General features: G+C 38.8%; 2 protein-coding genes across 4 annotated transcripts in view; both read right to left on the bottom strand.

Annotated features, from left to right (window-relative positions):
- Nucleotides 1–3124: 3124 nt before the first annotated feature.
- LOC122263303 (UDP-glycosyltransferase UGT5) lies at nucleotides 3125–15613 on the bottom strand. Of its 2 annotated transcripts, none has more exons than XM_086555025.1 (8): nucleotides 15452–15613; nucleotides 9064–9234; nucleotides 8000–8254; nucleotides 7190–7423; nucleotides 5583–5747; nucleotides 5212–5434; nucleotides 4809–5028; nucleotides 3125–4417 (listed from the first exon to the last, which is right to left on the bottom strand). In XM_086555025.1, exons 2-8 carry the CDS (start codon nucleotides 9232–9234, stop codon nucleotides 4126–4128), a joined length of 1560 nt encoding a protein of 519 aa, XP_086411151.1. In that variant the 5' UTR covers nucleotides 15452–15613; the 3' UTR covers nucleotides 3125–4125. The 2 variants fall into 2 exon arrangements, with proteins under 2 accessions (XP_086411151.1, XP_086411152.1); XM_086555026.1 differs by having other exon boundaries at nucleotides 9064–9247; nucleotides 15452–15539.
- A 2341-nt stretch (nucleotides 15614–17954) lies between these two features.
- The window catches only part of LOC147468197 (UDP-glycosyltransferase UGT5-like), a 7361-nt gene continuing 2815 nt past the window's right edge, over nucleotides 17955–22500 (bottom strand). For both annotated transcript variants that reach the window (XM_086555029.1, XM_086555028.1), the window contains exons 2-8: nucleotides 21878–22048; nucleotides 21409–21663; nucleotides 20128–20361; nucleotides 19632–19796; nucleotides 19250–19469; nucleotides 18763–18982; nucleotides 17955–18391 (exon numbers count right to left, since the gene is read on the bottom strand). In XM_086555029.1, coding sequence (XP_086411155.1) covers nucleotides 18106–18391; nucleotides 18763–18982; nucleotides 19250–19469; nucleotides 19632–19796; nucleotides 20128–20361; nucleotides 21409–21663; nucleotides 21878–22048 — 1551 coding nt within the window. In that variant the 3' untranslated portion in view covers nucleotides 17955–18105. The remainder of the gene's footprint in view (nucleotides 18392–18762; nucleotides 18983–19249; nucleotides 19470–19631; nucleotides 19797–20127; nucleotides 20362–21408; nucleotides 21664–21877; nucleotides 22049–22500) is intronic.

The raw sequence follows: 22500 nt of genomic DNA, 5'->3' as shown, positions 1-22500 counted from the left end.
ATAGAATGACATTTAATTCACGATTTCACAAAGCACTTTTGTAAACAATAAAAAAAAGTCCAAGTTAGGAAAGTTTATAATCTGTCGTTGCTGCCTCCATCCTCTGGGGTGTCACATTCTTTCGGCACAAAAATAAAAAAATAAAATAAAATAAATAAATAAATAATAAGTCTCCGGTGTGTGTGTGTGTGTGTGGTGTGCGTGTGCGTGCGTGTGTGTGTGTGTGTGTGTGTGGTGTGCGTGTGCGTGCGTGTGTGTGTGTGTGGTGTGCGTGTGCGTGCGTGCGTGTGTGTGTGTGTGTGTGTGTAAAAAGGACGCTGGCACCATGTGTCGGAGAAAATTTGCTGCTAACTAGTGTCAGAAAAAATGCTTTTAGATTTAAATAAAAAGTCTATAGAAAAAAAAATTATCAAGCTGAAAATATAAGATTTTGAGGAACCTCCAATACAAGAGAGACAGAAAGAGAGAGAAGAGAGAGAAAGAGAGAGAGAGAGAGAGAGAGAAAGAGGGACAGACAGAGAGAGAGAGAATGTATGATCCTAAAAAGTAAAGTAAAAACGAAATACAGTCAGGGAGGTAGACGGGCATTCAACAGGCCCGATAATGTGGTAGGGACAGTTTGTTTATAAAACTTAAATCTAAGTACATGTAGATGGAGTTATAATCAAACACAAATGATTTGCAATTATTTATTATATTGAAAAAATATATAAACCAGATGAAATTAACATTAATACAGAGATATGAAAGTATCTTAACTGAAGAATCATGGTATCATTTAACTTATTACCAATTTAATTTTCATCTACATTGTTTCATTACCAATTATTGAAATTTACATGAACATTTAATTACAAACAGAAAGTACGAGTCTCCCCTTCTCTTTGTAATTCCAACCGTTTTCATTGATTTAACCATTCATAAGGCCTTATCTGCAGCGTCATTATCTGCAATAATTGCCAAAAACTCGCAATAATTTGCTGCCGTATTTCAGGTTCTATTGCCAAAGAGCTCGACCCGCCCACGGGTACCAACCTATCCAGTAGGGGCGCCAACACGCATGCGCGAACCATCGCCGAACGGTAAAAATGCCAAACATTTCCTGATTTTTATTTTATGTCGTCTCATTGAACCGTTTAAAGAGTATCTCAATGATAGTTTACAACAAAATTTATGTAACATTGAAGTAAGATTATAATGTATAATATACTGCATATTTCGAGACTCAGGTTCATGCGTGAAAATATAAAACAAATACCACCATATGTAGCTTCGATAAATGGGTGGTAAATAATTGTTTGAATCCTTTGGCTTGGATTACATTTACTTTTTAACTCGTAAGAAACTGAATTTACTAAGTGTTTGACATGAAAAACATTTAAACAACAACAAAAAGTCTATTGGGTGTATTTCTATGTTCATTCTCAGGGCAGACTGGTAATCAAAGGCTATTGAAGTATATAATCACAGAGTAATGCGTTCGAATTTGTTTAGATTTGATGGGCAGCAAGTGGTCTCTTCAGAGAAAACTGAAGTAAATCAAGTCGGTAACTCATATAAAACAATAAAATACCTGAGTTTAGTATTATTTACTGTGATAACATGTAATGTTCGCAAATAATAATAATTTTGTGTGTTGTGCGATGTCTATTTTAAACAAGACTTCTGTAATACACGCACAATATGCGAGGATAACTTTTGTTGCAATGAAAAATTATCATGAAAAGTATAGCATACCTAGGTGAATAAGCCTAGAATAAATTTTACTTTGATTGATGTGTCATGGAATGAATTCTATATTTGCACAAATAAGATTTATTTACTGACTGCTAATCTGCACAACTAGTTTTTTGAAGAAATAAACTTTTTTTCATGCTTAAAGTAGCATGATGTTAACATATTCAGATTCACATTCCGATATGAATTACTAAAGCAAACAAGAAATGTATTTTATGAACTTAAAAGTGTTTTTCATCAGAAGAAGAAGCAAATAACTATAAAAAAAATGTTTTTCAAAGGCGCGCCACAGAGGCACGGGTCGCTCCGTGAGCGTGACGGCTGGTTTTGTTCGAGCGGTACGACACTTTCGCCGTCGTACGCCCGACAGTGCCCATGAAGTGAAATGATTTCAAGACATTTGACGCTGCAGATAAGGCCTATATTTTCTGCAGCAAATATCAATATATATATTTATTTTTTTTAGTTATCTATCATTCATAATTGCAATTTTCTTTTACGAATCTCTGAACTTATTAGATCATCAACAGCAGAGGTTACATTTCTAATAATGTCATAAAAAAATAACTAAAGAAATCATCACTTGATCGCCTTCATTATTTTTTCTTACTATCTCTAACATTTCTCACTTCACTTATCCCTTATATTTATCGCACCTTCACTTTACTCTCGCTTTCTCTCGATAAGTGCGGCTACAATTATCTAACTTCTAATTGAGAGGCATTTATAGTACGGATTTAAAATATGGATCTTTGGCCTATGCTTGTATGTATGAATGATTTACCTGCTCGTCCATGTACTTAGTTATGTATAAATGCTTGCATATATGGGCAAATAAATATGTACGGTCATGTATATTTTTATTTTATTTATCTATTTATTTAAGATCCTGGACACTAGAAAATGGTAGCGGGGAAAGGTCCAGGATCTTACGTGGATTTGTATATGTACCCGAGCAGAATAATATTGGAAAAGGCCTTGTGGCTATCCTAGCATTAAAAACACGAGATAAAAGATAATAAAATTAAATTGAATTAATAAAACTGTGCTTAAGGCACTAAGGTAAAAAAAAAAGCGCTACGTTATGAAAAAAATCAACTTACGTTAAAAAAAATACTAATTATGACGCTAAAAGGAAAAAAAAAGAAAAAAAAAGAGAGAAGAAAAACTGAGGTCTAAAACCGGAAATGGAAAGCCGAATCCTGAAAGATTTCGGTCTAAAATCCAACTAAAAGGCTTGAAAACAATAAAAACACGGAAAAAATAAAACAAAAAGACAATGTCCAGCAAATGACCTAGGCAAATGAAAGGAAGTTTGCTCAGTACAACCTTTGTTCTGGTATCGTCTCAGGCTGAAGTAAATCCAGAGGGGGTAACACAAACACGGTTCCTGATATATCTCTCCTTTATTGTTTCGGCGGTTCCGTATTTATACAAGAGCGTGTATGACGTCATACTCATTAGTTGGACGTGTAATGATAAAAATATTTAAAATTTGAAAAATATACAAAACAGACACTAAAGCATGAAAACCATAATCAAGTAATAAGTTATAGAAATGATTAAAACCATTGTAAAATCAAGCATTGAAATAACTCATGACGTCACAGACATCGGTAATATACTAAAAGAACGATGCCAGTGACGGGAAACAAGAATAGAATCAATTAAAAGATAAAAACACAAAATGGTAAAATATTTACATATATATGAGAAAAAACACAACACACAACTGGGCTGAAATGGATGAAACCCCTCTTGCTCATATATAAGACCAATAAGAAAAAAGTCATTCGTAAAATAAATCTAAATCTCAAAATGAACAATTAAAAAGATTACCAATATTGTTAAAACCATTGACTAAAATAATACGGATGCCAACTTTTACAAACATAAAAATAAAGGACAAGCAATTAACTAAAAGAACAAAACGAAATATCAAGAAAACGTAAGCAGCAAAGCTTAGAAAAAAATCAATATAAAGAGTAACTTAAGTAAAATGGAAAGGGTGGGGACACTTAAAACGAGCTGGGGTAACTAAAACAATGACAAAAATAAACTCTTGCTCCCACGCAAGGGATATACAGACCATCTGGATTCTGTTGCTTCTCTCCAAGGCGAGGTTTGAAAACCCTCCACAATATGTATATGTTTATATATATATATATATATATATATATATATATATATATATATATATATATATATTTCCTGAGTTTCTTTCTTCGATTATAATCATGTTCCATTTTTTCTTCTATTATCTTCTTGTTGGCGTTGTTGCTTATAAGACCTCTATTTCATCTTTCATATTTTGAATTTCACATTCCTTTTTTGTTTCCCTGAAGTTACATCATTTGCGTGTGTGTGTAAGAACTAATGAGCAAAGCCTCACTCCCGCTTCTTCTTCTTCTTGCCTGTGGTCTGGGAGCCGAAGACCCGCGAGGCGATGGCTCCCAGGACACGGCGGAGCACATAGACCGCGACGAGCACAGCGACGTGGAGCGCGAGGAGCACGTCCAGCATGAGGTACTCGACCCACGAGAGCTTCGCCGCTGGAGACCGCAGCCGGGGCGCGCCCTTGTGCCGGATCACGTACTCGGTCCAGAACACCGCTCGGTCCTTCGGGCTGTCGGGCTGGTCGCGGAGGGAGCTTTGCACTTCAGCGGCCGTCGTCTCGTACCTGAGGTTAAGAACAGTATGCTCGTGAGGATTCGAGGCCTCTGTTGTTGGGGTTGCTGAGAGCATGCTTGTATATGTGAGGACTGTTCGTGTTTATCTATATGTGTCGCTGTTTGTGTCCTTGACGTATGCATGTTTAATGAATCAGTTATGCCATTACATGATATGCAACGAAATATATTTTTATTCTCTCATTTTTTAAAGACTATAATTAATTCAATCACAGCAAGTTACAAATACCGTTCGGCCTACAAGTTTACAGTGAGTAGATAGAAAAGCTCTAGAGGAACTATGTGCGTGTGTGTGTGCATGCGTCTGTGTGTGCGCATGCCCTTATAGAAAAGCTATAAGGACAGTATTCGAATATCACACATCGGAGAATTGTTCCTTACTTGGGATTAGAAATGATTTCCTGGAGACTGCTGACGATGAGGTCGACCGTCAGCTCCTCCCACACCAGCATCAGACCGAGGCCGCTGTCTTGTATATTCAAGCCATTCTTAGGCTGATCCCCAAAGATAGGGACAGCAAGGACTGGCGTGGAGTGGTAGAAGGACTCCTGGGTGCTGAGGAGTCCTCCGTGGGTGATGAAGACCTTAACGTTTGGATGAGCTGAAGTAGTGGTGAAGTATGTGAAAGACCCACTTCCAGGAATCTGTTCTGTCGTAGCTATATCTACCTAACTTTGCCTAACACTTTGTTTCCCAGTAATCAGGTACTGTTAAATTCCGTTGCAGTCACAATTCTTATATTACAATGATGGTAGTACTGATGAATTGGCTATCATCTACTCACCGAGAATATCCTGCTGTGGCAACCATTTCCGCATCAGCACGTTATCGGAGATACCCTCCAGCTCTACCTCGTACTTCCAGATAACTCGTTGTTTGATTTTTTTGAAGGCTTCTACAAACATGTCTCGGTATTTCTTGGGCATCGAGTGACCTTGAGCCACAGTACCAAGACTGAAGTATACGACTCCCTCCGATCCTGCGCCACTGATCCAAGATTCTAAATCCTGTTTCACATTATATTAGTAATCAAATGATTCGCAGCTACAAAGCCTAATATCAAACTTAAGGACATACAGCCATTTTACCCATGCGGATGCTGATATCACCAACAAAATATTCAATTGGACTTCTTTGTAAAATACAGAACCTCACCTCTGGAAGGGGCTTGCCAGGGCGACAGTGCATGGCCCCCACTTCCACCTGGGACGGCAGCAGAGGCAGAACACCGTTCATCGTGAAGTGGGAGTTCAGTAAGGTAAGGCTCTGGTTACGTTCAATGTCTAGCAGTGATGGGAGATCCGGGAACTGGGCTGAAATCTGGAGACAGGAAATCTGTATTTATACAAGCATTACACACCTTCTGAGTATTATAAATGCAATATCACACTCAGTGTAATGAAATGCTAGAAACTGGTATTCTCCTCTCAGGATCATTCAGAAAGCTGATGCAGTGACTTAGCTTCAACAGTGAGAATTTAGTTCAAGAAGCACTGTTACTATCACTTTCAAAAGATCTTTCTTTCTCTCTTGCCTATATATATATATATATATATATATATATATATATATATATATATATATATATGTGTGTGTGTGTGTGTGTGTGTGTGTGTTCTCTGGTGTTCATCAAAATCCGTTTATATGCAAGCACACAAGAACCACACCCAGAGGGTATCCAGTGATTTTTCGACCTGGACTCACATTGCTAGTGCTCTATGTAAACAAGTAATCATCTCACCAAGCCACACTCATTTTTGTCACTTTATCTCGTATGTACGCACCGCAATGCATAGAAAAGAGAACGCTACTACTAGCACTTAAATGTTTACCAGATGATTTGAACTTACCTCCTAACTGAATTTTGAATATATCTCTTTGGAAAACTATACCCGTCGATTCGCCCCTCAGTCGCAACTCATACCTACTATTTGTATCAGATCACATGGGGACTTTGTTAGACAAATCTATATCTCCTGTTAGCGCTGAACTGCTATAACAGAAACTCTTCTCATTCATATCAGTTCACACTGAAACGCAAAAGGACTTCATTTCCTGACATACTTATTTTCCTTAATACTCTTTAGAACCACAAACAGCTGATTGCCCATCAAGCTACATTTACGGCATCATTGCCTCATCTTCGCATCTCTAAATCTACAACTATTGTGTTTCTCTACTTTGGCGAGTTATAACATCTTTGGACCTTAGAAATTCTAGAACTGTAACCTCTACGAATCTCGTCAGATGTCCATAAATCAAACCCTCTCTGTTATCAGTATCTTAATACACAAAAGCTCACAGCAACCTACACGAAGAATCTTCACTAATACCCCATCATGAACACACCTTGATAATGGGAAACTAATTCCTTCCATGCGTGCAAACTTTCACTCCTACCTTGACCTGACCAAAACTTGATTTTGACCATGTTAGTCATCCCATGTACCTGTAATTCGATTCTCATCTAATAAATCATTGAAACTGTACTTTTATTTCATGGTGAACCAGGTTCAGAAGTGTGAGTCACAAAGTGGTATGAAACAATATATAATTGAATGACAATCACGTTTTGTAATCACGTTAGAGATACTGTGAATTAGCAAGAAGACAGAGATGCTCCCTCGAATATTAAAAAGTGTCTGAAGACTATGAGGCCAAGTTTCTAGAGGGATGAAGTGTCAGGACTTTAGAGAGATATACATATGTGATGGATAGCTATCAGATGGTAGGTCACGTAGGTTGGTTACAATGATAGTCACCTCCTTCTGTACAGGCGGAAGGACATCCAAGTGCCGCCAGTTTACGGCAGACATGATGTGTTCGACAGCATTGAGAAAGCGATGCAGCATGCCCATAGGGAGTGGGTAACTCTTCATCAGACTGGGTGCATAGGCAGGGTTCAAGACGTTGCCCAAGACAGCGCTTTGGCGAGAATCCATGCCTGGCGTTGCTATGGTGATGAAGGGCATCTCGTGGGCGAAGGGATATACAACCTGTGGTAAAAGTGAGGTCAGTTTCCCGCTGTGAGGTTGATGACAAGACTATGAATCTTAATTGTTGCAGTGATTCTTCGACAAATTGACTAAAGATCACAGGAATTTTGACTTTATCTATACCATCAGTGATCATCATCTCGTCGCTTTATAAGTGGCAATGTCGATCTTATCATCAACAATCTTCGAGGCAAAATCATGCTAGTGGGAATCATCTGAATCTTTTTTTTTATGTTTAAGTTCTTCTTTAACAAAGGCTATGTATTTATCATGAACTCCGGTTAATGTTTACGTCTGAAACAGTTCCTTCTGTCGAATGGAAAATAAATTCACATACTATAAGGTAAATATGTATACCCATTATATTTTTATGACGTTTTCTAACCTAGAATGGAAAACCCATCTCTAGGAAAATCTAGCTTCATCTCTCAGTCATCAGTATCAAAAGTCCTTCAACAAGTGACAGTGAGTGGTATTTCAATATATACCATCTGTACAAATATCTCATAACACAATCAGAACGCCTGAAATATCAACAGTAAACAAAAACGCACAAAGGAATCTCGTCAAACTCACTTCATTAAACATGTGGTCAATAACGACGACGTCAAATTCCTTTCTTCTATCATAGAGCTCTTTAACTACGGGAACCTTGTACAGCTTCTTGGCAATTTCAGGAAGAGCTTTCTGGAACAGGTTAAACACGCCAGACGGGTCCGCTCGAGTTGCAAAGAGATCCATCCCCTCAACTTTGAAGTCGGGAAGGTCGTGGTCGAATTCCTCAATGTTCGGATGCTTTGACGCCGGCGGGTTATTGGCCAGCATCACGATCTGAAGTTAAGAAAATAGAGTCAACCACAAAAAAAGAAAAGTCAACCACAAAAAAAGAAGAAAAGTCAACCACAAAAAAAGAAGAAAAGTCAACCACAAAAAAAGAAAAAAGTCAACCACAAAAAAAGAAGAAAAGTCAACCACAAAAAAAGAAAAAAGTCAACCACAAAAAAAGAAAAAAGTCAACCACAAAAAAAGAAGAAAAGTCAACCACAAAAAAAGAAAAAAGTCAACCACAAAAAAAGAAGAAAAGTCAACCACAAAAAAAGAAAAAAGTCAACCACAAAAAAAGAAAAAAATCAACCACAAAAAAAGAAAAAAGTCAACCACAAAAAAAGAAAAAAGTCAACCACAAAAAAAGAAAAAAGTCAACCACAAAAAAAGAAAAAAGTCAACCACAAAAAAGAAGAAAAGTCAACCACAAAAAAGAAAAAAGTCAACCACAAAAAAAAAAAAGTCAACCACAAAAAACAAGAAAAGTCAACCACAAAAAAAGAAAAAAGTCAACCACAAAAAGAAGAAAAGTCAACCACAAAAAAAGAAAAAAGTCAACCACAAAAAAAAGAAGAAAAGTCAACCACAAAAAAAGAAAAGATAAGTCAACCACAAAAAAGAAGAAAAGTCAACCACAAAAAATGAAAAGAAAAATTCAACTACTTTACATAAATGAATAAGATTAACAGAGCCATATTATAGTCTGTTGATCTTGTAAATGTTGAGTACTTCTTATTAGTATCTTTTATTTATTGAACCATAACTTTATTAGGATATAAGGCTGGTAATGCACTCAATCGTCATCAATCCCTCACCTTGTGCCCTCGGTCGGCTAATCCCTCGGCAACCGGCATGAAGACATTCCTGTGGCTCTTCGAGGATACTGGCAACAGCATCAGGATCTTGTAGGATCTCTCGGGTGGAGCCAACTCCGCGCACGCCACGCCCACCAGCACAAGCACGAAGGCAGGCGCCGGGATCTTCATCTGGGTAAAAGTCCTTTGCGATTGGACGCCATACTAACTGTTTTGATATTAGTGTGTGTGTGAGAGAGAGAGAGAGAGAGAGAGAGAGAGAGGGAGGGAGGGGGGGAGAGAGAGAGAGAGAGAGAGAGAGAGAGAGAGAGAGAGAGAGAGAGAGAGAAAGAAGAAGAAGAGGGGGGGGGGGGGGAAAGAAAGAAAGAAAGAAAGAAAGAAAGAAAGAAAGAAAGAGAGAGAGAGACAGAGAGAGAGAGAAAGAGAGAGTCAGAGAGAGTGGGAGAGAGGGAGAGAAAGAGAGAGTCAGAGAGAGTGGGAGAGAGGGAGAGAAAGGGAGAGAGGGGGGGGGAGCAAAAGAGAGAGAAAGAGCAAGAGAGAGAGAGAGAGAGAGAGAGAGAGAGAGGGAGAGAGAGAGAGAGAGAGAGAGAGAGGGAGAGAGAGAGAGGGAGAGCGAAAAAGAGAGAGAGAGAAATAGAGAGAGGGGGGGAGAAGAAAGAAAGAGAGAGAGATGAAAGAGAGAGAGAGAGAAGAAAGAAGAAGAGAGAGGGGGGGGGGGAGAAAGAAAGAAAGAAAGAGAGAGAGAGAGAGAGACAGAGACAGAGAGAGAGAGAAAGAGAGAGAGAGAGAGAGGGAGAGAGGGAGAAAAAGAGAGAGAGGGGGGGGAGCAAAAAAGAGAGAAAGAGCAAGAGAGAGAGAGAGAGAGAGAGAGAGAGAGAGAGAGAGAGAGAGAGAGAGAGAGAGAGAGAGAGAGAGAGAGAGAGAAAGAGAGAAAGAGAGATGGGGGCGGAGAGAAAAAGAGAGAGAAAGGGAGAGAGGGAGGGAAGGGAGAGAGAGAGAAGGAGGGAATTTACAAAGTGATGATGAGTACGTTGGTGGTTTTGTTACTATCTGTGACTCTCTCTCTCTCTTTCTCTCTTACATAAATACATAAATGCATGCATTCACACAAACATACACACACACCTCTGTGTGTGTGTGTCTTATTGCCTGCAGAAGTTTCGTAACACACACAGTCCCGCACATGTGGCACCGTCGCACTCATAGGCCCCTCCCCCCCTTCCCGGTTGTCCATCCGTTTCTGTATTCTCCCTTTCTCCTTCTTTTGCCCGCAAGCCCGCCCGCCCGCCCTCCCGCCCGCCCTCCCTCCCTCCTCGCCGCCGTCAATCCGAGGTACAGGCTAGCAGCATCAACACCACGTTCTGTGATGATATCCGGAAACTCCACTACTAGGATTATATGATTATTTTTCAGGACTTTTGACCTCTTGCCATTACTATCTTATAAAACGACAATATAGTTCACGTTAACCAAACCACCGGATATAACGAGCAATTAAGTATTCCAGAGGGAAAGGTGGTAGCTGGAGGTTGAAAAAAGGAAGCTCTTTAGATCACTCTCATACATGCATGAATTAAGTGGTGTACATACAGTAGTAATAGTAGTAGTAGTAGTAGGAGTGGTGGTAGTAGTAGCAGGAGTAGTAGTAGGAGTGGTGGTGGTAGTAGTAGTAGTAGGAGTGGTGGTAGTAGTAGGAGTGGTGGTAGTAGTAGTAGGAGTGGTGGTAGTAGTAGGAGTGGTGGTAGTAGTAGGAGTGGTGGTAGTAGTAGTAGTAGTAGGAGTGGTGGTAGTAGTAGGAGTGGTGGTAGTAGTAGTAGGAGTGGTGGTAGTAGTAGGAGTGGTGGTAGTAGTAGGAGTGGTGGTAGTAGGAGTGGTGGTAGTAGTAGTAGGAGTGGTGGTAGTAGTAGGAGTGGTGGTAGTAGTAGGAGTGGTGGTAGTAGTAGGAGTGGTGGTAGTAGGAGTGGTGGTAGTAGTAGTAGGAGTGGTGGTAGTAGTAGGAGTGATGGTAGTAGTAGGAGTGGTGGTAGTAGTAGGAGTGGTAGTAGTAGGAGTGGTGGTAGTAGTAGTAGGAGTGGTGGTAGTAGTAGTAGGAGTGGTGGTAGTAGTAGTAGGAGTGGTGGTAGTAGTAGGAGTGGTAGTAGTAGTAGGAGTGGTGGTAGTAGTAGGAGTGGTAGTAGTAGTAGGAGTGGTGGTAGTAGTAGTAGGAGTGGTGGTAGTAGTAGTAGGAGTGGTGGTAGTAGGAGTGGTGGTAGTAGTAGGAGTGGTAGTAGTAGTAGGAGTGGTGGTAGTAGTAGTAGGAGTGGTGGTAGTAGGAGTGGTGGTAGTAGTAGGAGTGGTGGTAGTAGTAGTAGGAGTGGTGGTAGTAGTAGTAGGAGTGGTGGTAGTAGGAGTGGTGGTAGTAGTAGGAGTGGTGGTAGTAGTAGTAGGAGTGGTGGTAGTAGTAGGAGTGGTGGTAGTAGTAGGAGTGGTGGTAGTAGTAGGAGTGGTGGTAGTAGTAGGAGTGGTGGTAGTAGTAGGAGTGGTAGTAGTAGGAGTGGTGGTAGTAGTAGGAGTGGTAGTAGTAGGAGTGGTGGTAGTAGTAGGAGTGGTGGTAGTAGTAGGAGTGGTAGTAGTAGTAGGAGTGGTGGTAGTAGTAGGAGTAGTAGTAGTAGGAGTGGTAGTAGTAGTAGGAGTGGTGGTAGTAGTAGGAGTGGTGGTAGTAGTAGGAGTGGTGGTAGTAGTAGGAGTGGTAGTAGTAGTAGGAGTGGTGGTGGTAGTAGTAGGAGTGGTGGTAGTAGTAGGAGTGGTGGTAGTAGTAGGAGTGGTAGTAGTAGGAGTGGTGGTAGTAGTAGGAGTGGTGGTAGTAGTAGGAGTGGTGGTAGTAGTAGGAGTGGTGGTAGTAGTAGGAGTGGTGGTAGTAGTAGGAGTGGTAGTAGTAGGAGTGGTAGTAGTAGGAGTGGTAGTAGTAGGAGTGGTGGTAGTAGTAGGAGTGGTGGTAGTAGTAGGAGTGGTGGTAGTAGTAGGAGTGGTAGTAGTAGTAGGAGTGGTGGTAGTAGTAGGAGTGGTAGTAGTAGGAGTGGTGGTAGTAGTAGGAGTGGTAGTAGTAGTAGGAGTGGTGGTAGTAGTAGGAGTGGTAGTAGTAGGAGTGGTAGTAGTAGGAGTGGTGGTAGTAGTAGGAGTAGTAGTAGTAGGAGTGGTGGTAGTAGTAGGAGTGGTAGTAAGAGTGGTGGTGGTAGTAGTAGGAGTGGTGGTAGTAGTAGGAGTGGTGGTAGTAGTAGGAGTGGTAGTAGTAGTAGGAGTGGTGGTGGTAGTAGTAGTAGGAGTGGTGGTAGTAGTAGGAGTGGTGGTAGTAGTAGGAGTGGTGGTAGTAGTAGGAGTGGTGGTAGTAGTAGGAGTGGTGGTAGTAGTAGGAGTGGTGGTAGTAGTAGGAGTGGTAGTAGTAGTAGGAGTGGTGGTAGTAGTAGGAGTGGTGGTAGTAGTAGTAGGAGTGGTGGTGGTAGTAGTAGTAGGAGTGGTGGTAGTAGTAGTAGTAGTTCTAATTGTTACCACTTCTACTGCTACGAGTAATAATAATAACAATGATATAATGATAATTAAAGTAATGAAAAATACAACTTCCTCCACAGCGTTTGGTAGGAAAATAAATGAATTGTTAAAGAGCATTTTTTTTCATCGGTTTCCTGTAATACCCTCAAGCCCCCATTGGACAACAATGCTGATTGATCGATAGTTTTTACACCTGTTATCCCTTACGCTTTTTTGTTGGTTATGTACCTTATCTTCTTATACTTTTCTTTCTTTCTTTCTTTTTTTATTTCATAGGCATTCTTTATTTATTTTAGATCACTATCCTTTTGAATGGAAAGCAGTGAGCTACTGACCACTAGTTTGCAACCCGTACTCTGAAGAACCTTGCACCAAAGCGTGGTGAATAATAAATAATAAATCTTTTTTTTTTGTTCAAGCATATTCAATAACGCACAACGGAGAATTTGAATGACACCGTCACCAGGACACCTGCTCGGGTCTCTCACCGTTGCAAGCAGTAACGGTAGTGCTAGAATGTTTGTTCCTGACTATTAGGGTATGAGTAAGTCATTGTCTACTTTATGCTGTGTTTGAATTGTAGTTATCTTTATGGTTCCGTAACTTGGATCTACTATGTTATTTTAGTAGTAACCTTAACCTTCTTCCTACGCCGTTAATGTCAAGGTAACAAGTAATTCTCCCTCGACCTGTGATATTATCGCAGTAATTAATTACGGTGTGTTTTATCTTAATTCATTCTACAAGAGAATACCACCTTGATTGCGTAAAGCCATCGTGAACAACGATTTGGTATACTGAGCTTGTTGTGGAAACTAGCAATTTGTAAATATCTTCCAAGTTTTATAGAGTGTCGTAAGACTGATAATGTTATCATGTTTGTACGACTGATACTTTTCTCAAATCTAAACGCACCCGTTTGCCATCATTTTGAATCAAACGCGCGCGCGCACACACCCTCTCTCCCGCCCACAAACACACTACCAAACAATTAGTCCTTCCATTTCAAAATTCCTCTCGTTGCGTCAGAATTAGACTGATATTGGGGAATAAACGGGGCAATTCCTTCTAAAACGGCTGTATCCTTCTTAGACTAATTGCAGCCAACAAGATTGGGGGCCCTTGGGTATCTTGGGGGAGGGGAGGGGGGGTATGGGCGAAATCACTGGATTAGGTATCTTGTGAAACTGGAAATTATATATATAAAAAAATACGAACCAAAAATGGTAGTTTAGGGTCTAAATAATCTTAAGAAATTTCAATAGCCGAGACAAGAATTCTATTGTAAAATGAAAAAAAGTACTCGTCACTATCGTGTTTTTCTTTTTTTTTTCAACTTTATCGCAGCCGACCGCCAATAAATACATATACTAATTGATACGTTGATATGTTGTAGGGCCGCTTATGCGAGAGGTGTGAGTGCGTGTACAGTGCATAGTGTACACTGTACATTATGCACGTGTGTGAATATGGGTTCTTGGTGTGTGTGTATGCGTATGTGTATGTATGTGTATGTGTATGTGTGTGTGTGTGTGTCTATTTTAGCAATGTGCCAGACTATCGCAGCCTTTATTTTTCGCAATATATAAGTAGGAGACACTTTTCTAAGTCAGTAAATATTTTCCTGTTTTGTAATGTTGCAAAGAATATGGAAAAATAAGAAATCCGAGTCAACCTCGACATTTTTAAATATTCATAAAATTTGAAGGATTTTTTACACTGTAAAATAAATAACTGATAAAGATAGAACAAAAAAAAAAAATGGAAGGGCAAACTATGATAAATTCTAAAATATCACGACCATAATGTTTTCACTGATGAACGAATGAATACATCATTTGTTATTTTTGATATCGAGCGAAATAAAATAATCACATAATACTCCAGTGACATCATTTTTTTTTCATATTTATTCTATATATGACCTCTTTTAAGCCTCAATTTATACCAGCGGAAAAAAATACCCGCAGCCTACCCATTACGTCATCGATTGTCATTTGTTTACCGGAATAACAGACGATTATCCTTAGAATTACAGGATGGGATGGAAATAAATGATGATAATAATTAATGAATAAAAAGAGGCGGGTTGTGTCTGCTGGAAGAACAGAATTTAACGATATAGAACAAGGTGTTGATAATAGTTTCAATAAAGTGGTAATAAAATGAACTTACAATAGAAGGTAATTATCCTATGATTCTGACGATATATGTAGGTGGATGCATAACATAACTGATGTAATTTATAAAATATTCATATACTAAAAAGAAGAAAACATATACATACATACATACACACACACATATATATGTATATATGTATATATATATATATATATATATATATATATATATATATATTGTCGGAGGACGGGAATGTAGTATCTTTCCTATGGTACTTTTTGAGATGCCTGTCGGTTTTTGTTATGATAATAAGAATGATTATTATTATTATTATTATTAATCTTTTAATTCCTGTATTGTTTTTTCGTCTAAAATCGAGTTATTCCTTGATTAATATGTTTTCTTTTTCTGTTCCTTTGATATATTTTTCTGGGGTGTTTTATGTCCATCCTCTAAGCACTTAAATAGATGTGTTAATTTGTTAATTTGTATATCGACGAGTGAATCCATTCAGAAATCACAAAGCATCTGACCTTTCCCATGATGCTCTTTGCCTGTTTTCAGTGTCGATTCTTGATATACTGTTATATCGCAGATTTATTTTTGAATGAATATTGAAGCCTTGTGCTTGGGAGTTATCCCCTTGGCAACGGGTGCAAGCACATAATGATTTCCTTAAGAAATCGTTACTTTCCGGCACTTAACTAATATTTACTTGAATTTAATGAAATTAGTTTACCCTTTCAGAGTTAATCCGTGCGACTCGTAACTGCTTGTCGTCTGCGGCTGAACACAGCAACGACACTAAACTAGTGAACTGTCTTGGACAACGTCCTGTGTCCTGTGAGTAAAGTAGTTGCCATGTTGCAATTTTATTCCCCCAAGGCAGATCATTTATTTGGGAGTCACGTTGCTCTTTTAGTTTATCTATATTCATACAAACATACACACACATACGTACATATATATGTATATATACATGTATTTGTTTGTCAAAGAAAAGTTATTGCTTTAGGCACTCAGTCATGCTTTTCGTCATCATCAACAACGCTTTCAGCTGCCCTCGTGTCCTTGCATATCAGCATGATAAACGTCTTTCGAGTACTCTTACCTTACGAACCCTGGTGAGATCAGAGATAGTGTTTATTCAAATTCAAATGATGACTCATAGACCAAAATAACGACTGTCAAGAAATTCTAGAACGAACATATTTGAAATGATTCGAGTTGCATTTAGCACTAATATTGTTGTAGTGCGTGCGCGCGCGTGTGTGTTTGTATGTGTGTGTTCACATACATAAGCCAAGAGAAATATCATCTTTCTCTCCTCGTGCGCCTCAACACACGAATGGATATATCGACTTTTACATCGCTTCGTCTACACATGATCCTACGTCGGTCCTTCGGCAGACTGGATTATGTAGACCCTGGGCTATCCATGTCCTCATTAGCCAGGGTGCCATGCATCTTCTGCTACGCCACCCTATAGCGAGGGCTAAAAAAAAAAAAAAATAAATAAATAATAATCTTATCGAGAATTACTTATAAACGAAGCAGAAACCAAGACAAAAATGTCCAAAAGGGCGTATTAAAGTTGGAGCACGTTGCCTATGGCATACTCTGAAACCATGAAAATTTGTATTTCGTTGCCCATCCGGAAGTATTATGAATTTCCAATACCTCTGCTGTTCAGGATTTTGCTGCGAGGTTGTAGGATATACACTTTTACAATATAAACGGAGGATCTTATATCTCAGGAACCAAAGGAGATAGAGACTTGATCGAACCCAGATATGAATGAGGGTCGTTACAGAGGGAGAGTTTTGGTTATGACGTCATCGAAACGTGGGAACATTACGGAAATTTATGTAATTATGATTTGGAGAAACTTGAATGTTTATCCAAGTGTGCTCTCTTCTCCCCAGATGCAACCAAAATGAGCGATATTTTGTCCTAAAACATATAAATTGGATTGGGTTGACCTTGTGAATAAGTCTCATTTAATGAAAAAATATGGGCTGTTTTGTGGAATATCATTTAAAAAGATAATAAACTCAAAACAGATTGTTTTAGAAAATAAAACACAGGACTACGGTCACTTTCTCTTGACCTAACTTATTATAATTATCATATTATAATTATTATATTATAATTAGTAATATTAATTAATATTATTAATTTTCCTTTTAGCATTACCGTATGACAAAAATATTCAACAACAGCATATCAACAGGTATTTACAATGGTAAAAAGACAAACGAATTACGTACGATGTAACTATATATTACATTACTTTTTAAATAAATAATTTTCCCCTTGGTTTATAATTCACAAAGCTAACTGCTTGGACTTCACTTCCTCTGCAAAGTGAAGTGATTGTTCTTACAGTCCAGACACGTCCTTTACACGTTTCAGTAAACTCAAATTTGAAAACGATCTTTCTGCATATGTTGTTAGAGAAATGAGTGAGAGTAAGTGTTGGCAAGGAATTGAACTTGGGTATCTACAATATTCACATTACTATTTTACCTATAATTTGCAAATACTAATATATCTACAATTTGCACACTGCTGTTAAGATTTACCGGAACTTTCTTTACGAAGTCAACAAGAAAAGGTAATGAATTCCTCAACTTTGGATTAAGATCTTTTTGGTGCAGATACGAGGCCGGATTCCATAGCTTATTATTCAAATCCTTATTTTTCTTTATTTATAGTGATGATATATATATTTTTTTTTTCATTTCACTGGGATCAAACTACAAATTTTAAATTCCTAATAAGCGATTTGCATTTTCTATACAATATCGTAATCAAAATAGTATTGGAGAAACTAGTGTATTTTTTACTCCCTTCGTTAGTAATGAATATTCCTAGTATTCTTGACTGCGAGAGAAATGGATACTTGCATAAAGTGCAGAAATTCCTTATTAATTTAAGATTAATTCAATTGATCTTATCCAAATTCCTGGGCATCAGGATACGTGACGTCCCGAGGCAGATTTGATGACGAATATCCTTAAACGTCATAATTGCCAATGAAACTTAAGGAAGCACGTGTGGACGAAGCTCATTTCCCTAAATAGCCGTGCAGTGGAAGGACTGTGCATAATGGTCTAAGCTGGGTTTGAAAAATGCAACATAGTATCAGTGGGCAACGACTGCCCAACGACTAATCCTAGGCCATGAATATATTATGCTGTTTATCAAAAAGGCGAAAATTGTAATAAAATACGTAGGTATTTCATATTCCCAGGTTTATTGCTATAAAATGAATTACAAAAGCCATTAAGTTCAGTTTATTTGTATTTGTTCATTGGTAAAAAAAAAGAGTGTGAAATAGAGCTAGAAAATAAATATGTACATAAATCCAGGAAACCAGGAAGCAAAGCCTTACTCCGTCTTCTTCTTGCCTGTGGTCTGGGAGCCGAAGACCCGCGAGGCGATGGCTCCCAGGACACGGCGGAGCACATAGACCGCGACGAGCACAGCGACGTGGAGCGCGAGGAGCACGTCCAGCATGAGGTACTCGACCCACGAGAGCTTCGCCGCTGGAGACCGCAGCCGGGGCGCGCCCTTGTGCCGGATCACGTACTCGGTCCAGAACACCGCTCGGTCCTTCGGGCTGTCGGGCTGGTCGCGGAGGGGACCCTGCACTTCCACAGCCTTAGTTTTATACCTGAAGTTGAGGGTCGAATGTCAGTGAGGATTTCACACAGAATTCTTAAACATATAGCATTTCATATGCTTTATAGGCAGAGAGGTGGGAGACAAACTCTGTATCAAATAAAATCATGGAATCTTGCAGAATTTTATTTACTCCCAAACCATGCTCAGTCGACAGAAGAAACAATTATATATATATATTTATATATAACTTATATATATATAAATATATAAATTATATATATATATGTATATGATCAAAAGCGATGGCTTCACTTACCAAAGACCCAATAACTAATGCTTGACCTACAAGGATAAAATGAGAGAACAGTAGACTGAGAAGCTATAAAGATAGCACCGAAGAGAATCGTATCCCTTCCTTACTTGGGATTATAGATGATTTCCAGGAGACTGCTGACGATGAGGTCGACCGTCAGCTCCTCCCACACCAGCATCAGACCGAGGCCGTTGGATTCTATGTTCATGCCATTCTTCGGCTGATCCCCGAAGATAGGGACCGCAAGGACTGGCGTGGAGTGGTAGAAGGACTCCTGGGTGCTGAGGAGTCCTCCGTGGGTGATGAAGACCTTAACATTTGGATGAGCTGAAATGGTGGTGAAGTACATGAGATTTCTAGGAATCCATACAGTCTATGTTGTATTTACCTAACTTTACACAACGCTCTTTACCATGAAGCAGTTTAGATCAGATTCCGTTGCGTTCACATTGTTTTATTTTATCATTATTATTATTTTTAAAGACGGTGATTGTCATTATCATTCTAATATCATAATTATCATATAATATAATCAAAATAGATGATAAAATCCTGGAATTTCATACAGCTCAGAATTGGCTAAGATCGACTCACCGAGAATATCCTGCTGCGGCAGCCACTTCCGCATCAGCACGTTGTCGGAGACGCCCTCCAGCTCTACCTCGTACTTCCAGACAACTCGCTGTTTGAGCTTCTTGAAGGCTTCCACAAACATGTCTCGGTATTTCTTGGGCATCGACTGACCTTGTGCTACAGAACCAAGACTGAAGTACACCACTCCATCTGATGCGCCGCTGATCCACGACTTTAATTCCTGTCGGATATCGCATCACATTAGATCTGTTGAATTGATGATTTACATCGAAAAATCCTGGTGGATTTTAGATATAACGATCCGCCATAATATTAAAGTATTTCTTAATATATTCACCAAAATAGTTTAGCAGATAGTTCTCGATTCCCCGGCGCATCTCACCTCAGGAAGGGGCTTGCCAGGGCGACAGTGCATGGCCCCCACTTCCACCTGGGACGGCAGCAGAGGCAGAACATCATTCATTGTGAAGTGGGAGTTCAGTAAGGTAAGGCTCTGGTTACGTTCAATGTCCAGCAGCGGCGGGAGGTCCGGGAACTGGGCTGAGATCTGGAAGAGTTATAGTCACATATATACGTCTTTCTTGAAATGATTTTTAGCATCAGACATCTTCAAAATGAATATCTCTGACCTAGGTTACGTTTTTCCTAAAACCTCTTCATTATTCTTGTAAACATGAATTAAATCATTTATGTGCCTTTTAATACATCTTATGGACCTCTTGGTGGAACTTTAAGAATCAACAACATGCAGTTAATATGCAGCGTAGGCACAGCTTGCTGCTATATCACAGACGACGGAATAAATTCACAACCTCTGGAATCTAATGTCTGGAATAGATTCATAAAAATACTATTTTCTGTACCGCCAGGATACTCACCTCCTTCTGTACTGGTGGAACAATACTGAAGTGACGCCAGTATAGGGGAAGCATGATGGCTCCTACAGTGTTGAGGGCACGGCGTAGCATGTTCATAGGAAGAGGGAAAGCCTTCATCGAGTGCGGTACGTAAGCAGGGTTCAAGACGTTGCCAAACACAGCGCTCTGGCGGTAATCCATTCCCGGCGTTGCTATGGTGATGAAGGGCATCTCATGGGCGAAGGGGTATGCAACCTGCAACAAAGGTTTAAAGAGATCTTCCAGCTTTTCGTCACATATCGATGACATGTCTTTGGATCTCGGCAATGATCTCAAGATGATTTTTCAAGTTTTTAAATTATCCAATGCATTCACTAAATGGCATAATAATTTTGTATATGCTTGCTGCTACCCTTGAATTGGCTGTATGGGATCTTTTGCATAGTCGAAATTTCGTAATTCTTTGTTAAACAAAAATATATACTATTTACTACTGTATGAATCCACTCTTTATTTTTATATGTCACAACTGCAATGATTATCGTTAATTTAAAGAATTTATTATTACTAAATCTATGAGTATATTTATTTAATACTGGCACTGACATGTATGTTATTACGGGTAGCATATTTTAGATGTTCGTACTGAATCATAAACATTTTCACATAAACTGGGATGTGTATGTGTTTACATAGCAATTATATTTTCCTGTAACATGGAGGGGCACTCGTGTTCTTACTGTACTAAAATGTTTTCGTTTACCTTTTACCAGTACAAAATATATTTTTTTTATACTAAATCTTACAAAAAGAAGTGTTCCCTTAAACGGAGCAAGGCATTTGCGGAAGACCTGCTTCAATCGTTTATATTCATGTGTGACAGATTTTATCTCACTTTATCTCACTTAATGTACTATTCAAGTTTTCTCTCCATATCTTATCTATCTGATTAGTGTGTTATCTAAGAGAACGAAGACTGAACTCAGATAAAATGATGTTCGAAGAGTACACTATAAGCTTAAGTGACATCTGGTTTACCATTTGTAATAATTTCTCATTAGAAGTATCACCTAAAAATAATAATTTATATAACATAAAAAAAAAATCCCAAATTACCTCATTGAACATATTGAACATGTTTTTTTTTTCTAATTCTTTACTGATATCATGGTTTGTATTTCATCCGTCATTACAAGATATATGTTGGCAAAATATCATTATATTCAATTATTCGGATTTATAACAATTTCTCAACAATTAACATTAAATGAAACTACCAGGAAAAAATAAAGCCACATTTACCTCATTGAACATATGATTGATAATAATGAGGTCAAAGTCCTTTCTTCTGCCATAGAGTTCTTTGACCTTCGGGACCTTGTACAGCTTCCTGGCAATGGCGGGAAGAGCCGTTTCGAACAACGCAAAGGCGCCAGCTGGCTCCGCTCGTGTTTCAAACATGTTCATGTTCTCTTCCCTGAAGTCGGGTAGTTCGTGGTTGATCTCCAGGATGTTTGGGTGCTTTGACGCTGGCGGGTGGTTGACTAGCATCACGATCTAAAGTAATTAACCACAAAGTTAACCATAAAGAAACGATGTCTTGAAATCAAGTATTATAATCATTAACGTTATATATGATGGACTGACTGACTTAGATCTCTGGACTGTGACTCTCTGAAGGACATATTATAAAACTGAGAGAAAAATATAGATAACTCTACCTGTCAGCCAATACGTGAATGTTAACCGCAATCATTCATCTGTTCCTCACCTTGTGACCTCGATCGGCTAGAGCCTCAGCAACCGGCATGAAGACATTCCTGTGGCTCTTCGAGGATACTGGCAACAGCATCAGGATCTTGTAGGATCTCTCGGGTGGAGCCAACTCCGCGCACGCCACGCCCACCAGCACCAGCGTCAGGGCCAGCGCTGCCGTCTTCATCTGGATAAACACGTTTAAAGGAATAAATTACCAGCTTGAAGACGATTTTTTTTGGTAATTTGTCGACTATACTACTCGTTTCATGCCCTTCAACATACGGGGCTCGAAAGTAGAGAAGGCATACTTATTACTCTGCCGTTAAGTTTCTTCGTTCGTTGCAATGGTAGTCATTGTGAAGTTTTGTCTTAGTTCTGACTCTAATATTAGACACGAGTCATGGCTGACGGAGATCCTTTCGTTATATTGGAGAAAAATGCGGATTCCATAAGTAAATCACTTTGGGAGGATTAATTAGAATGAATAGAATATGAAATATATATATATATATATATATATATATATATATATATATATATATATATGTACATATATATATATATATATATATATATATATATATATATATATGTATGTATATATATGTATATATACAGATATATATATATATATAT

This window comes from Penaeus japonicus, unplaced genomic scaffold, assembly GCF_977035675.1.
Source record: "Penaeus japonicus unplaced genomic scaffold, GWHDUDI00000001_assembly GWHDUDI00000030, whole genome shotgun sequence".
Taxonomy (NCBI): Eukaryota; Metazoa; Arthropoda; class Malacostraca; order Decapoda; family Penaeidae; genus Penaeus; species Penaeus japonicus.
Note: the sequence above shows the minus strand (reverse complement) of the source record. Positions and strands in the feature narration are given on the sequence as shown.